At 29.8% G+C, this 18,825-nt stretch overlaps 1 protein-coding gene across 2 annotated transcripts; it reads right to left on the bottom strand.

Annotated features, from left to right (window-relative positions):
* Positions 1–208: 208 nt before the first annotated feature.
* Positions 209–17,259, bottom strand: LOC130450952 (glucose-6-phosphate 1-dehydrogenase). 2 transcript variants are annotated; one of them, XM_056789706.1, is made up of 8 exons: positions 5,830–6,342; positions 5,649–5,773; positions 4,960–5,324; positions 2,990–3,368; positions 1,846–2,062; positions 1,267–1,472; positions 1,045–1,205; positions 209–460 (listed from the first exon to the last, which is right to left on the bottom strand). In XM_056789706.1, the coding sequence occupies exons 1-8, from the start codon at positions 5,861–5,863 to the stop codon at positions 367–369; spliced, it is 1,581 nt and encodes a 526-aa protein (XP_056645684.1). In that variant the 5' UTR covers positions 5,864–6,342; the 3' UTR covers positions 209–366. The 2 variants fall into 2 exon arrangements, with proteins under 2 accessions (XP_056645684.1, XP_056645685.1); XM_056789707.1 differs by lacking the exon at positions 5,830–6,342 and adding an exon at positions 16,696–17,259 and having other exon boundaries at positions 210–460.
* Positions 17,260–18,825: the final 1,566 nt, after the last annotated feature.

An 18,825-nucleotide genomic window follows, 5' to 3' on the forward strand; every position in this document is an offset into this window, starting at 1 on the left:
CTAGTTCGAAACTGGAATACAATGTTCCAAACAGGTTCTAGAGACATTTGTAGACATATGTTTTATTAGATAATGTGTTAATCAAATCTCCATTAATGATGTGTATCTAGGAAGTTTTGACTCTATGTAGCCAAGGTACTGGTGCACTAAAATCTGATTTTCAATAAATCAATTACATATTTTTTCATAATTAATAATTAATATACAAGTTTTTGGGAAAATATTTTATTGCCAACAATTTCTTTCAACAATAACAATGTATTGGTACTTAATATTTTAATAATAATAGTAATAAACCTCTTCAAAAAAATTAAAAAATGGAATATTTATTGTCTTCTGTGCATCCTCTTTCATATATTTTATATATTACATTTTGGGTTTCCATACGTATGAACCTGTATAATGGAAGTTGTTATTTAATAACAATTCATCAGCTTCCTTTGGCCCTCGACTTCCATACCTAAAAATTAAAGGATTAAAATTTGTTTTCTTCACAATCCTAGCAGTGCAACACATTAGGTTAATTTCCCATAATAAAAGAAACTGACATATGAGAAAGGCCACGAGCTTGTTGTTATAGGTGGGAGGCAAATACTAATCTCATCTAATTGCTGTTTGGAATAGATATTTCTTATGTACTGGGATAAAATTTGATCCAATATGGATTACCTCGAATTTATGATCATGTTTCCAACAAAACCCACCGCACTTCTCTTACAAAGTCAGTATGGGGTATGTTATAAATTGACTTGTGTTGTGCCATTGTTGAATTTTGTTACTTTTTATGTAAACTCACCAAAATTGAATAGCCAATACTTATAGGTCTAATGATGAATCTTGATAAAATTCTTGAATTAACTCACCAATGAAATGTGAATTTTTAGCAAATTTTTCTATTTATTCTATTATATTTTGGATCCTTCAATTACACCTTATTTTTCATACTACTACATGACAAATTAAGCTGTGTTCTATTTGACTATCCCATTGTATTAACTAAATGAAGTTTTATGGTTGTCATTTTTCTGAACCAAATATACTTACATATATGGTATGGGTTTTACTTTTTCTTTTTCGATATGATGCAACAGAGGAGTGAAAATCCGCCACGCTTCACTCAATTCATCAGAACGAACAAAATGCATTTGAGAACCACAGAAGACATCTAAAATCAAACGTTCATATGCATCTGGAAGTTTAACATTCTGTAAAAGACATTATTAAATTAGTTTACAATAGCAATAAACGAAAGGAAAAAAAGCCTACCGCATATCTACTGCTGTAAGTAAGGTCCAATTCAGTTTCTTCCATATCAAATGCCATGCCTGGAGTTTTCACCATAAGTTTAACATATAATGCCTCTCCTGGTTGAACTCGGATAACTAACTCATTTCTCTTAGGTTTACCAGCAAAAATATCACCAGGAACGTTTTTAAATTGTATTCTCACTTCAGCCTTTCTTTCGTTTAGAGCTAAAGTTAATATGTGAATTAAAACAATAATTATGACTGAATTAGTAATAACTACATTAGAAAATTCAGAGTCGATGATTATGAAAATAGAAATATATTTTCCAATATATAGAACTTTTGAGAAAGTTTCAAGAGATATTGGTTTCAATTGCTTTTAAAAAGCTCAGAAACATATCTAGCTTTCAAAATTAACGAATCTAGTATATGGTAAATAGCCTATCATGTGCAAAAAAAGTGAAAACCTTGCTGTTTATAGGGCAATTCTCAAAGAATCTGAAGAATTTGTGAAATATGAAATCAAATAAATAATAAATGGAAATGAATTTATTATGAAGGATTTAGATTTTTGCCATACTTGTTACCATTATATTACCTTTTCCACATCTAAGAATAAAAGGTACTCCTTCCCACCTCTCATTATTTATTCGGAGAACAGCTAAAGCATATGTTGGAGTAACGGAACCTTTAGGAACTGTTGGATCATCCAAATATCCCAATTTAGCCTCTCCTTCCCCTTGGGGATTGCCTACATATTGGCCTAAAACTACGTCTTTTACTTGAATAGGGGGAATGTTTCTTAATACTTTTACCTAGAAAGCAGCATAACAATACATTTTGGAAGCTAATGAGAAGAATTTGTTTAATTATTATCCATAATTTTATCATGAATGAGATCACAAAATCAAGATAATAACAAACTTATGAGGACAGTAGAAACATTAGGTATGTCTGATCAATATATACTAGCACTGTTATGATAGAAGCATAATTTTTATCGAAGTTTCGAACATGAATAGAAAGTTTCACCAAGAATATATCACAGACGATTAATTTCAGATAAAAATTCAGGGTTCGAATTTTTTTAAACAGGTGTATTTAGATTCTGTGTAAAAAAATAAAATTCAAATCATTATTCATAAACAATGTGGTATTGAAAATATGAAAGATACAAATAGTTTTAATATATACTGTATTAAAAATCAACATTCTGTGTTGTATATCAATCCTTTACATATGTTTCTAAAGTAAAAATCAAGAAATTGCCAGAAAAATGAATAAAATGTGAGAATCCCACATTCTCAAAAGAATAATAGTTGTAGTTTTACAGATTACCAGAAATAACAAAATATGTCAATGAAAGTATGGATGGTTTTATGAATCTTAGCAAAATGGCTTAATTAATATTATAAGGGTCATTGTGATTGTCAAATTTATTCAATTCTGACAATGTAAATTACCTTCATGAAAACTCAGATAAATTCTAGTTTAAACTAGTGAAGTTTTCTCAAGCTTTGATACAGCATCATTGATGAGTCTGTATCGACTCACTGTATGTGTGTATGTAATGTAATGTATAACTGAGATATGGTGGTACTAAGCTATTCCTATTGTCTTATGATTTGAATAAAAAATTTATATACTCTATATTACACTCCTCTACTTTAGTTATAAAATGTTTTATCATATAGAAGAGAAGCAGATGTATTGTTTATATGTACAGGAGCATATGGACATACCTTCTCATTTCTTATATCATCTGGTTGAATAGAAGCAGGCTTCTCCATAGCTACTAATGTTAAAATTTGTAGAATGTGATTTTGCATAATATCTCTAATAATACCAAATTCATCAAAATATCCTCCTCTTCCTTCAGTCCCGAAAGGTTCTTTAAAACTTATTTGTATTGAGGCTATATGGTCGCTATTCCATGTAGGGTTGAAAATTCGATTTCCAAAACGAAGTGTCATCAAATTTTGTACCATTTCTTTTCCCAAGTAATGGTCTATTCGGTACAGCTGGGATTCAGTGAAAAGGTGACTTAAATGAGCAGAAAGTTTATTTGAAGTTTCTAAATCACGACCAAAAGGTTTTTCAATAATAATTCGAGTCCATCCTCTGAAAGAAGAATAAAAATATATATCAATACTCCTATTGATACCTTCTCGTATGCCATAAAAGCTGTACATTGCTCATATCAACTCATAAAATTTCAGACATTTAGTTGATTTATAATAGAAGACTGTCACAATATTAATAACATCATATGCTTTATACTTGCCAAAACACCTTTTTAACATGAGAAACTGAAATATTTAGTAAGAAACCTACTGTTGCAGTATTTGTTCTGAACCAATGATATTACTTGATATTGCCATATTTCCTACATATTTCTCAATTCATAAATTTTTAATATCTATTAGATCATTCGTTCCAATCATCATAAAACTTTCATTATAACCATTCTTCAATGCAGTTCAAATTCATTTCTACCCACTTCTATTTCCTTCCTTAAAATTTTCTGTGTGCAATTATAATTATTTTACTTATTTGAAGTGGTCACATTGGCATTTTTAATGCACATTAGAATTCAAACTTGACTTGATTCATATTTGTAACCTCTTAATTTGAATGAAACATCATCTCAAACATTCATTTGCCTATCATCTGTTCAAATGTTCAGAATACAAAGCAATCTCTATGTAATGTTAAAAAATGATGATTCGCATATTTAAAAACTTATGAAATTTAATCAAATCAATCATGAATATTTCTCTTAATTTTTTATAACCATTGTATATTTAGATTACATCAAGATTTTGAAACATGTATTGATAAGTGACACTCATAGAAATTATAAAATATCACGCTATTTACCAATATGATGAAAATCTAAATATCTCAAGTATTATTAAATAAAATGGTCAATTATATATTAATTAGTAGGGCCAGGGCCGGATTAAGATTTATAAGGCCCGGGGCTAAAATAATGACGGGGCCCCCTTAAGGAATTCGAAAACCCGGAAAAATTCACAAAATAATATCAATACGTTAGATTTGTGGTATCAACACATCAAAAAATACAGAAGATTTCCAAATGATGGGGCCCTCTTGGACCTGGGGCCCGGGGCTATAGCCCCCCCAAGCCCCCAGCTTAATCCGGCCCTGAGTAGGGCCATCAACAATTTAACTCTAAGCTAATATTTTTAGTCAAGATATTATCAGCAACTCTTACAGACTTTAGAAAATCATGACATGGATTTTTTTATACAAATTTGGCTTGGTAAAAATATATGTAACTTTAGAACAATATTATGTTGCAGATTAAATAGGAATATTTCTTAAGAGCACACGTGAAAACTTTACTGATATATTGTAATGCTAGAAAGATAAATATTACTTTATATAATCATCATACCTCAAAAAATTAACTTCTGTTTTTAAAGAGTTGTGGTCTTGAGATGGAAATGAAAATTATAGAGTAAGGAAATAGATAAAAGAAAAAGGTGCTTCAATGGCCTTATATCAATTATAAAAATAGATACATAAATTTCATATTTGCAGGAATTAAAGGATATGCAAACTCTCTAAGCCCCTCTAAACAAATTAAAACTGACAAAAAAATGATGAACAGGTTATAAAGAACCTTTTGTTAAAATGACCTAAAACAAGTAACAAAATGTTCAAACACAAATGAAAGTATACTCACTTCTGACCCATACAATTATTCTTTATGTGAACTGTAACATCCTCATATACTGAAGGGGGTAGTGCTAAATAAAATAGTCTATTAGCAACTGGACCCTTCTCAAATTTTTCAATCTCCTTATTCAACAGTTCAAAATCAGTTTGAGAAGTATATTGGCCAGACATATAGTGATTGATTTTCCAAAATTCTTCATACTTTTCATGTTCATGCTGTTTAACCTTCATGTATGGCTCACATTTTTGTCGAATTTCATTTACAGAAGTTTTGCTCCTAGCGTAACCATAGAAAATAGTATTAAGAGGCAGTACATTATCTCTAAACAACCACCATAGGGTCGGATAAATTTTTTTACGTGCTAAATCACCCTAAAAATTAGGTAATTGAGTCCAATTAGCATACAAAAGCAATAAAATACAATTAATTAGAAGTTAGACCAATTTTTAATTAAAAATATAACTTGACTCGTTAAAACTTAAAAGTAGATTCAATATTCTTCGAATAGCCGTTAAATTGGGATTGGCCCTGGAACTAAAAATCCACACTGCTTGTGTAGATGACAATATCCACAAAAATGCATTAATTTATAGACATGTTTAACATAAATATTAGGAAAGGTAGAAATAAAAAATAGTGAAGAATAATTGAGGACATCAAATTATTAAATTTCTAGTTATTAAATCATTACTTACAGAAGCACCTAGTGTAACAAAAACATGAGGATACTGGCCGTCAAAATGAGTTCCACCTCGATCCATATCTTTAGATTTTAAAGAATTTCTGTACAAAGACAGGCATAATTCGGCATTTTTGGATTCTGAAAATAAATATGAAATAACAATGTGGTTATAATAGAATATACAAAAAAACTACCTTCTAATTCAGTGGCGTATGGTTTCCGGAACATTTTAAAAAGTAATCAATGTCGTTTATTTCAAAATGGAATATTAGAATGTTCAACCCGTTACAGATGGAATGCAAATAGAAACGTTTAAATACAATTGTTACAATCTAAAGACAACTCTCAATAACATTTCAATAACTTCGAACAATTTCCAAGGTTATAATCTTGTTTAAATATTAAACACACGGAATCTTGTTGACGTTTCTATTTGTAAACACAGAACAACTGCTGATAAATTGACAGAATTCTAATTGTCATAGAATAGCTATTTACACGTATGTATTCCGTATAATTCATGGAACTACAACTGCCATTAATTCGATTTTAAAGAATATTATTAAGGTATATCAACTAAAATATTTGCGATGAACAATGTGTTAATACTCGAATACGGGTTAAATATTCTAGTATGTTTAGTTTGTCACAATGTTATTTCAATCAAACCAAAGTCATTTCAACTGATTGGAAAACTGGCAAGATAATGATTATAACAAAATGTATGCTGTAGTGCTGTAGAGATAATAAAAAAAAGATTTTCTATTGTATTCAAATACCGTCTTAATTGAGAAATGAGAGGGTTTAAGTATGTTGAAAATAGTATTTAGTAAGTTAGGCAGTGCTCAATTTCAAAAACTAATTTTATACTGAGCGGAAATTATAACAATAATAGTTTTTTCTTAACGCACAACAGCTTAATGGTATGCTGTATGTGTTAGTCATGTCTACGAAACCGTAAAATTTTATGTTAAAAATAGTGCTGTAAAGAATATCTAAAGAGTTCTATACGACAGTGATATTGATTCATTCTATATAAAGGTGAAAATAGAATAAAGCCTGGAACAGAGTAGAAGAACTAGCAAGTCTAGTCACGAGATCGTTTAGATTAAAACGTTGTAACAGTGTCTTCTGAAGTGTTCCTTGTGGTGGATGAATAGTTTCTAGCAATATTATTTATTTTGTTGATAAAAGTTTGGTACCTATTGCCTAGAGAAGCATATTTTAGTTTTGGAAGAACGAATGCATTTAACTTCGGAAAACTGCCTACAGTTTCTCAGTACGAAGCCAAAGTGTCTGAAAGCTCCCTCAAGGATAATATTAATATGCTCAACAAAGCTTCATTTACAATCAAATATAACCCAGATCTTTGAATGTTGGAGACTTCTTAAGCACAATATGGTGTCACATTTTAAATGTTGAGAGAAAATGCATTTTTATCGCACCACTCTCAAATTGTATTGGAATGATATAGCTTTAGATCATCTGCCCCAGAACTGAGCACTACTACTCCAGAAGTTGTTAATTTCTAAGTTATAATAACTAATATTCAACTTTTAGGTTGCGAATAATGTCGTTGTTGAACCATGAAGGATTTTTAAGGATCTGGGAATTGTTTTGGGAATGCTAGCAGAGACTGCATTTTGAATTTTACTGTAAAAATATTCGCAAGCCTTGTCAACGTTATTTTCAACCATTAAGTGATTCCAGTTGATATGGAGCGGAAGTTACACCTCGAAGTTTTTGGTGATGGAATAACTAATTTGCATTTTTTAGTAGGCTAATAACGGTTTCAATTAAGGAATGAAATACATCCTTGTGAATTAACGGAGATTAACGCATCTACTTACTGAAAGTTAATTTCGACTGAGAACTAAATCAGAAGTCCGATTGCGAAGAGTTGATAACTTTTTTAAGCTGCGTAACATCAAATTTACCGAAGTTTTTCAGGAAAATCATAAGCCTATCACCTTTGGTTGAGTCAGCATGCATATTATAGTATTAAGGAATATTAAAATCGCCAATAATAACAAGATATTATCCACCAAGTGAACACAGTTTGTAAGAATATTATACAACGTATCATATACATCTGAACTTAAATTTGAGGGAAAAGTGATTAACACAAAATACCTAACCTTTCTTGATAAAACCAATAACATTACCTAACCATAGGAATCACGTCAGTTATGTCTGACAAGTTGAAAGTTGAAATGCAAATAAAACTCCGCCACTACTTTTGTTATTGTTTGATTCAAATTTACGATCTCTCCTATAGATCACGAAATCATCAGTAAAAAGTTCATATTCGTGCAAAGGGGGATTCAACCATGTTTCAATAATAGCGATTAAGTCGAAGAAACAGTCAATAGAATGTCAAGAAGTTTAGTATTCATGCCTCGAACATTTTGATAATAGTTGGTGAACTGTTCTTTTCGTTGTAGACTTGGGCATTTGGCAGACTTTTGGAAATACAAATAGAACATACATATAAAGGTGAGTCTGATACATTACAGTCACTGTTTTTGTGATCACCAGTTCATTTGGGAAATTTTTGGAGTTTATTGCAGTTTTTAACGAAATGCGCAAAACCACAACATTTAAAACACATCCTTGGCCCAATAATAGAATTATTCTAATTCTCCCAATCCTTAATAAGGACTTCGTTCTGTATAAACTATAATTGAATCACAGAATGTAATATGACAGTTTTCTTCACCTATCTTCGTAGTCTTAGATCTAAGATTCACTTTAATTTTATATCAATCGATATCGATGTACAGGATATGTGCAGTATCGAGGATACAGTTATAGCTTGATTATAGGTTTAGAAAAGAGACTCCTAGAAATTAATCCACATAAAGTTTTTCTTCCTCGTGGGTGCAAAGCCACGCCACGCTCAATGCTTATTAAAAATGATTTTTAATCTTGATCACCCGCCAACCAATAGTAGATAATTTTTCATTAAAGTCGTGTTGGAATATTAAAAGCTATTCGCACCTAGGGAAGGTCTTATAATGAAAATATTATAATCCTAGTAGAGATAGTCGAGAGAAACGTTACTACTTCTGAATTATTAAGTTACAATTAATTACAATTCTACAAATTCATCTGCTTCATAGTTATTTAATAAGACTTGTCGTCAGCAATATTTTTGAAATACCCAACGTTGTTCTTCTAGAGGCAGTTGGAAATGAATCTCAATTAAAACGGGCTTTAGGATTCGAACCAATTTGTTTAGTGACTTTATCTGCCTGCCAAACCTCACTAATTGGAAGAAATTAGATCCAATATGGTCGGGATCTCTATAATAAATTTAAAATGTATCCTAGTTAATTAGAAACAGTACTAGATTGTACATGGACTTTTTTAAACAATTTGAGATTAGCATTTCCACATTCATGTACTTTCGTCAAAATTTATCTTGCACTATAGATAACAGTAAATTAAAATTAATGAAAAGTTATTATTAACCCATATGTATCATTTAAATGTATTATAAAGTTAAAAATAGAAGCATTTGGAATTGAAATGATCTTAACTATTTTTTTGGTAATAACACATATAATTTAAAGCCGACCCGAAATTGATAAGTGTGATAAATACAATAAAGTATGCAAAATTCATATTAAATTGATAGGATATCGACACATATTTAATTTTGTTATAAATTGTGTAAAATTGAAAATCATCGAATTTTTGTGGGTGAAAAGATCATCCATCATTAATCAAAGTGACTGTCCAACGATAACATGCCTGTGTTTAACTGTCTTACCTATACAGCTGAAGATGTTTTCATTATTTCATACATATGAAAATATCTTTTTATCTCTGTTCATATATCTGACATATTGGTATACATAACTGATTATTATTATTTCCATGAAACAATCTAAATAGGCATTCTTTAAATTTTGGTTAGGTTAGGTTAGGACTATATGAAATTATTTGTAAAATAATTTTTCTGAAGAAATTTGTAGCTTGTAGCTTTACCGGTAATGAGGCAAATGGTATGGTAATGACTGAATATCAAAGCCGTTAAGATTGAAATTTGTTCTATACAAAATTACTAAAAAAAATTAAACGTCATCTCATGTAGTAGTTTCGCACACCCAGAACGACATTGCATTAAGTCGAAAAATTAAAAATCGACTTTTCTATATATTTTAATAGCCAAAACCACCAAGACAATCATATTCAACTCTCTATCAGTGGTAGACGCGCTGCAGTCATACCACGAATATAGAACTATTTCCAGTTGTACGCCTTAAGGAAGAGTACGCAGATTTTTTTACACAACAGTGAATTATTTTGTGTTAATTCGGTGTTGTTGAATGTAGTATAGAATTACTTCGGGTTACTTAGTTTTAATTAGGTGTTGGGGATTGTATTTATAAGTCGTGTTTGATACTATCTCGAAATAGTACTCTGTCGTTGACGAAGGTATGTATGATTTTTTGTACTGTTTCAAAATGGTTCAGTATTGTTCACAAAAGGTGAAAATCATTAAAATGATGCACTATTGTTGGTGAATATAAATTGTGTCCTAAATTAATAATAATATATCCCTTTTTGTACTCACGATTTGTTACATAAATTATAAATTAAAAGAAATATATTCACAATGTAATTTTCTTGTAAATATGCAATTTAATGCTATTGCCTATTTAGATTTATGTTTTTTGAGATAATGCACTATTGTTAAATTAATTCAATTTGTTATTGTTATTTAGCAAATTATGAGAGATCTATTTCTAATCGAAATGGCAATGAAAGCAATCGCAGAACCCGAATCTCCCGTTCAAAAAAATAGCGTGAAACAGGATGCTCAAATATTACCGTTGCGGCATCAACCAGTAAGACTTCAACACTGGTTGCATCAGCTCACGAAACATCTGTAAGGGAGGTAGATATATCTGTTTTATCTGGCCATAGCGATAAAGAAGATTCTATAGATGATTCAGATATGGATCCTACCTATTGAGTCCCTATTCAACAAATACTTCAGCCCCTTCTAATTCCTGGAAGATTATCTTCTTATTCCACCGCAAGGTCCTTGACAGACATACTAAATCATCATTATCAAGCTACAGCAACTCTAGTTGTTCATCTGATGGTAAATCGTACAGACCGGGTTGGGATATAGCGTAACTGATTTCATAAATTCTATAACTAGGATTAAGTCTCATTATTTAAGAGCTGAAACAACAAGGGAATATATTTCAAGTGATAAATGTTTAGCAGATTTGTATTGACATTACAAAACCCTCCGGGTGCATCCAGGAACAAAATAATTTAACTCCAGCTTCAACTTTCAGTAGGATATTCAATGAGGAGTTTGATATTTCTTTTCATATTCTTAAAAAAGATATATGTGACCTTTGTGAAAGTTTATGATAACCCCCTAAAAAAATTATCCGGATTAGAGAAGGAGGCCAATAAGAACAGGCAAGATATCATCGTAGCAGTATATGATCTGCAAGCAGTCATGCAAGTTCTCAAATGCCAGGTTTCTATTTTTGTTATAAATCTAGAATTAACTGTCCCAATTTCACCAGAAGTGACTTATACCATAAAGATGTATGTTTTTTCTAGGACGAGACCGAAGCAAATCGTGGTGCTGTTAGATCGGAAACTATGTCTTAAATTACGTTGAGATGGTACTTGAAAAAAGTGTACCTGATACTGAAGTAGATACTGTATTTTATAACGATAATAGTTAATAATTTAAGAGTTAATTCTATAACTAAGTTTTTAATGCGTTGAAATTCACATAATGAAGGGGACAATGTCTACAATGTAAAAGAAAAACAAATTAAACGATACTTAAGATCTGGCCCTATAGGCTATTTTAATTTGTATAGCCAAAAAAAACGGAAAGCCATATTTTTAAAAGGAGCTTACATACGACGATTTTTATTAACTTAAACTACTCCAAGAAGCTTGGAATAATAATTTCAATATAGAAGAGGATAATAATTAACTTAAATGGCATAAAATTAAACAATTGCGAGTTAAAAAACAACATCCCTTGGCTGTTTTCTATAAAACATCTTTTTGAAGAGTCTGATTTCAAGAAAGTTAATGTTAGAAATCGTTCAAGGCGCTATAAAGAGTTATATAAGTTTTGTGTTTGAATCTGAAAAAGTTTTTGTTTTATATCCAACTAAAGTGTTATTTTCTGTTTTTTGTATTATGATTTTTCTGTTTGTGTGAGCCACATGTTATAATTAATACTATGCAAGTTCCAATTTATGTTCAAAATAATCTAGCTCTGATTTTGATAGAATTTTTTCTTTTCTTTTATTTTAATACATCTATTCCTGAAAACGAAACTAATGGGCCGTTATTGTTTATTAAATCTCAATAAAGTAACTGTAGAATGATATGCATTATTTCAGAAAAATGAGTAAAAAGAACATAATTCGAAATAAGTATTTATATGTTTCTCAGTTATCCCACGACAGTGAATTGTGTCAAAAAATGCATTATTTTACCTAATGCATAAAATCAACTGCCCTATATAATGCTGGTACGCAATGGAATCTTTATATGTAATGTGCAAAAATTTGCTTTTTTGACTTAGTGCAGTGTTTTTCTGGGCGTGCGATTGGTACCTGAAAAAATTTTTATATATGAGCTAAAATGAATAACAAACTAGGTACTATAGTTAAATTTAATCTTATGAAGTGAATAGGATCTCTTTTATATTTGACTAAAAAAACCAAGCCAGATTTATAAAATATTCCAAGTACTTTATAACTGGTAAGTTATAAACATTTAATTAAAGTCATACATTGACGTCGGGATCATTGTTTGCGAAATTCATTATAGAATTAAAAACTAACATAATGAATAAATTAATAAAGATGAGGTAACATCTATAACCTTAAATGTTAAATATATAATTTCTATTAAAAGTATGTTAGTTTTGTTAAGAACTTAAACAAGCATAAAAGCAAAAATACTGTATAGATTCAGCATATTGACTATTCTCCGCTAAGGCAGGTCAAGGTTGTAGCTGAATTTTATACATATTATGAAATAACGAAATTATTGTTGGCCTTTGACTAAGGGCTTTCTAGTGATTACAGGCCCCTCACAACATATGTTGTATTAATACATTTCATAAACAACATTGAGTGCCGTTTTCCATTTTATATTTTTTAGATTGTTCACTATACTGGATATATTATTATGTATGCTCTTATTCTAACTTTTATTATTAAAAATATTTACTCTGTATAATATACGTCACATTTTTATTTTTTCTCTTATCTTAGTAAATTAATGTAACCTATAGATTTTTTGATAAAGCAAGTTAACTTTATAATCATTTATTATAGATTATATTTTAATTGCTAATTTAATCAAGGAATGATGCTCGTAATATATATATATATATATATATATATATATATATATATATATATATATATATATATATATATATATATATATATATATACATATATATATCGATCGACCAGTTTATACTTATGTATATTTATATATAATTCGTCATATATTCAACAAATCAACGTGGAAGAATACGAATATTTGTTAATGTAATGGTGAGTTTGACACACCATTTGTTCGGATAGTTTAGTTTCAGTTGAAGGCGTTCTACACGATCGACCACCCAACCGAGGCGACCTTGGTCGGGTCGACCAATTGTTGCTTCATTGTACACGATTAAATGGTTGTTACAACTTGTCATTTCTCTTCGGCATTCGTAGACGTACGTTCTAAGCGACAGAAGATGGGTTTAGCGTTAACGTTTATATACATGAGTGAAAAAAAAGAGAATCAAAGAAAAAAGGGATATGGATTAAACTGTGGCTAAAGGAGCGAATTACTTTTAACCATATGAATATTTCAAGTATTCTTGATTCTCACGACTTTTGTAATTTTTTAAGAATGGATCAAGACACTTTTAATGATATACATGAAATGTAGTATAGCTTAAAAGCCGATCGCGTGTGCTTTATTATTTTCTTAGTAATCGCTATGTTGGTGTCAGCGTCAAGCTCTTTGAGCTTGTCCCTAAGATCTCCCATGCTTGTTGTTTTTGATTTTTATCATATTATATATCCTCTTTGATGTCCCACAAGCATGGTAAATGCCCATACAGTGATAAAAATTCGGTGCGAATTTCACGATGCGCGTTCTGTCAACAGACTCACTGCACACACGGCTTCGAGATGACTGCCTACTCGCTTCGGCCGACATCGTTCCACACGATCGGAGCCGACCACGGACGTAGCTTGTCGGGAGGGATGCGCACACCACCAAGGTTATTCAAGGTCATATACCACCCAACCAAATATTAGTCGGTCAACCGGTTTCTACACTGTCCATTTTTACGTCAACCTGACCAAAGTCACATCAGTTGAGTAGTCAATCTCGGACTGTGTAGAACGCTTATTACTCTTTCGTTGGTTATATACAGTTCAAAAGTTTGTGTTGGCGAAGTTTTTTATCGCATAAATACAAATTAGAGAAACATAAAGATGAAAACGATAAATCAGAGTCTTTAGGTGTCAATAAAGGAAGCAAGAGCCGCATTCGACACATTAGTGTCTCACCAACGCGCTTTGAAGTATACAAATATGTCAGACTTTTCCAAATAATATTTGATTCCCATTATATATTATATGCACATATGTACTTCTAACCTTTTAAATTTGTGACAAAAATAGTTATACTGAACTGTGTACACTACCACGACACCAACACTTACAATTACACTGTCTATCGCGCGTTTACCTTCAGTCTCTGATGACGATAACATGGTTATCGAAACGCGCGTCAGACAGTGTAATTGTGTGTGTTTGTGTAGTGGTAATGTAAACAGTGTGTTCAGTATGAATATCACCAACGGTTCCAGCTTAGTTATAAAAATAGTTATCAATACATAAATGATTATTATTCGATAATTCGTTATTTTCTACTTTTACTTTTGAAGATTTCGAACGATGTGATATTTCAAACTCTCGATAATTCAAATCACTTCAGTTACGAATTAAAGAGATTCGACAGTATTTAAATTTATTATAAAAAAAGTCTGGGGCTTAAAAAAACGTCAAGGAACTGTAAGTAATAAATTAATAATTCCATAAAGTCTCAATTAACAAAAAACATCAGACTTTACAATTCCTTGAATTATAGATAAGTAAATATTTTTGCCTATATTAATCGAATGAACAAAAATCTATTTAGTTAAATTGAAATGATTCACTTTCTCTTTTTTTATTTAATTACAAAACCAGGCCAGGTTTATAAAAGTTTAACTTGTTTACTATCAACATTTTGCAAAGGTCATACATTAACATCCGGATCATTGTATTGTGCAAAATTCATATTGGAGTATCAGCATTTTAAAGCTGTCGTGATAAATAAAGATGGAGTATAAAATGCGAAATATTCCATAGCTATAGAAACAAAATTATACAAGATTAAGCGATTCAGATAGTTAATTAAAAAATATTCCGTTTGTCATAATACCATTCTTATTCTAATTCTAATTTTTAACACGGCCTTTTTGCAGCTGCATCATAGGAATGTAACATATAAGTTTTGCTAAATCATCTGAAATCAATCAAATGTTTGCTTAGAAAATATTTTTTGGCTAAAATAAAATAAGTAGACGAAATAACCAGACTTTACTTAAAAAAAAGTATTGGACACATCAGATCTATTTTCCGAAGATAAAATGGTAGCCACCCACATATATGCAAGCATCAGGGACTAATACAGAGAAAATAACACATCGAAATTTGTAATTTTAATATCAACGACATTAAGTTGAATTTTAATCATACGTACCATACGATATACCAAACTTAATCGATCTATTCATAAAAAACATTATTTCCTTTATTCTTACATAATTATATAAACTTTTGAATAAATTATGTTACCAAATTTCAACATCTACATAGTTTTAGATTCTAAACAACTTGTAAATGTAAAATGAAATATTAATGGTTTTCTTGAAAGCATTGTCATTAACATTATGGAAATTTGAACCACAATCCTTTTCTATACCTATTGTTTGATATTTTAGCTTCTATGGTCTGCACATTATACATTGTCTAATAATCTATTTTGACACAATGGTATTTGAAGAATATATATACAGAAAAGACGCAGTTTTTTTATCTGTTACTAAAAAAAAATAATTATAATTTCAACGGAAGGGCAGTTGTTTCCATGAATCTTTTTTTATCTTTTTGCTATTCATAAAAACATTAATTTTTGGTTAGTTTAATTATTATTATATTTATTAAAATAATTAATTGTAGTTTCTAAGTTAAATAATTCGTACATTTATTTGATAGCTACATAAAGGGTATTTTCAAATAATCCATGATTACTACTAAAGCTTAAAAGGTAACAGTTATTAATAACATTACACCCAAAATGATTCTAATGTAATGAAAATCTTAAATATCACAAATTTGGAAAAAATATCTCAATGTCTTTTTGGTTAGACTAATATAACTTTAATTTAATTTTCTTCTTTGGTAAATATAATTTGCTTCATAAATAGAGGACGTATATTAAGAACCATGTATTTTATAACTATGTTAATTTTATTCGTTATTCACGTGTGAATAATTGAGTATCCTTTTACTTTAATAAGCATATTTTCTAATATTGATTCATCTAAGCATTTCAGTCCATTTACGAAATTAATGAACATGATACATACAATATTTTTACTACGCTCATGTATAAAAATTCTATTTTTATTTCGTATATATTGACCTTGATTTTGCACATGTTAGGAAATAATGAGAATCTAAATAAAAGAAGAGGAAAATACATAAAAAAATGTATAAAAAAAAAAGATTTATATTCTAATGGCAATATTACGCCACTGTTTCCAAGGTACAATCAGTTAATAAAATCATTAAAAAGATTAAACCACTTAAAACTGTCATTGTAGGCAGACTTATTAAAAATTTTACCAATTTTTATTACTCACAATGTTCATAGTGTTGATTTTTGAAAAACAAAACTGATAATAAATCGTAAAATGATAAAAAACTTACGTATTTGTCCATTTTCCATCGTAGATTGTATTTCCTCCTAATATGAAATATAAAATTTGAGTGTGTTGATAACAGATATTCAACAATTTCCTCAAATAAAGTACAATCCAGACCAACTCTGTTAATAATGGTATCACTGGTAAATCAAATGAAGAATTAACGAAAAGTCAATTCTGTACGATTCAACGTTACTTTATTTAATGATTTCTAAGGTGACGAATATAGAGTATACTTTATAAGTAGATAATCTAAGGAACTATTGGCACGACATGACCGGCAATTTTTGTTTTAAATCTGAAGGTAGGTGAGTACCCAACCAACAAATTTGCAATATTCAGTGGCGGAGCGAGATTTTCAGGCCACACGTTAGCAGCGCAAAAGATTAATGCTAATTATATATATTATAATTTCGTTTTGTTGTGTTAATTTCTTTCTGTATAAAAATAATTTCAAATAAATAGTTAAACAAATTATCATAATTGTCTATAAAGCCAAATTGTACGAAGTAAACAATTTTTTAAAATATAACTAGTGTTTAGATATATTGAGTGCACAGTCTAGACAGGAATGATGAAATGTTGAATTTGTTTGTTGTTTGTATCAGTATGATAAGGCATATCGTTCTGTCTTTTAATAGGGTTTTTAGGTAAATATACTCTTCACACCAAACAATTATTTCTATATAATGTACATAAAAATAAAATAGAAGTAGTGTAAGGGAATTTCGATTACGGACTTTCAGTTTACAATTATTACACCAAACGAATAAATATTTTATTAGATTTGTCTCACTTTTAGTTTTAAATAATTATTTTATTCTAATTAATTAATATCTTCACAAAAAAGTTTGTAACACATGACGTTCGAAGTTACATGATTTCAAAAGAATTTAATTGTAATCAAATAAGGACTGGAAAGCACGGTTTTGTAATACTGATGGATCACGAATGTAGATTCCTTTTCCTTTCTTTCGAGAAAAGTCTATTCTAATCATTGTTAGTACACTATGGTTATCTTGATACACTGAATCTGCGGAGAATTCTGACACTTGATTACTTCATTCCACCAAATGTAGTAGAATAGGGTCCTTACAGTGGTCGGTAATTTAGGTTTTCAATATATTTAAAAATTTCACTTCTTATTTATGAATTTAGGTTGAATTGTATTATATTATAACTTAAAATATTATAAATCGCAAATGTAAATTGATGATAATTTGAATAATAACACATAACAGAAAACATGTTTTTATTGGTTACTGCGGTTGTGACGTAGAAAGTGAATAAATACTGAAACATGGCGCCGCGTCCTGTTGTTCTGAGTGGAGGTTATTAGTTGTTTTGTAACGGTTCCAAAGACTATTCTAATTGAAATGATGGACGAAATGGGATTTATCGAAGCAAGATCCGATAATCTACCAAAGGTAAATGCATTCATATTTGCCAAGTTCTTTGCTAATAATCAATTATTTACTTTGGCTGAAATACATTTGTTGTGAAATTTATTAAAATGTAGTCATAAAGATGATAGCTCATGGTTATGTTTTGATTAAAGCTTTCGATGTTAAAACATTTGTATTATCTTTCAGTGCTGTTTACTTACTTTCTACGTCATACTCAGTCATATGACAACAAATGCATTTTAGTGCGTCATTGAGGTATTTAAATTTATTTATCTTTTTTATGAACTAATATACAGTCTTAAAAAAATTAAAAAATAGTGTGTGATTAAGAACCATATACTAAACATGGTAAATGTATAAAAAAGTATGCAAGGACCCTATTAGTCACATAATGATTATTTCTTATCCAATCTTGGAGCAGGGGTTGCAGCATCATTACAGAATTGGTTAAGTTAAAAGGAAATTACTTGATTTGAGCCACCTTTGATTATATATATATATATATAGAAAATATAAGCAATATGACCATTTTTAACTACATAAGGGGTTTTAAATTGATTTCTAATATTTTACAGGAGAAAGTGTAGACTTTTATGTGCTGAATCATTGTACCGACAAATCTCATAATATTGTTATTGAATATATCTAAAATAAATAATCTAAAACTCATATTGACATTCAGTCGCACATCATTATAACTAGTATGTAATACTAAAAATGTTTTCCAA

This window comes from Diorhabda sublineata, chromosome X, assembly GCF_026230105.1.
Source record: "Diorhabda sublineata isolate icDioSubl1.1 chromosome X, icDioSubl1.1, whole genome shotgun sequence".
In the NCBI taxonomy this organism is placed as follows: Eukaryota; Metazoa; Arthropoda; class Insecta; order Coleoptera; family Chrysomelidae; genus Diorhabda; species Diorhabda sublineata.

Excerpts from the sequence above, each read along its gene's own strand:
- LOC130450952 (XM_056789706.1), bottom strand. The coding sequence starts at position 5,863 with ATGTTCCGGAAACCATACGCCACTGAATTAGAAG. Across the intron at positions 3,369-4,959 it reads AATAATTGTATGGGTCAGAA|AGGATGGACTCGAATTATTA; the intron begins GTGAGTATACTT and ends TTCTTCTTTCAG. Across the intron at positions 461-1,044 it reads GTAAAACCCATACCATATAT|GTATGGAAGTCGAGGGCCAA; the intron begins GTAAGTATATTT and ends TTTAATTTTTAG.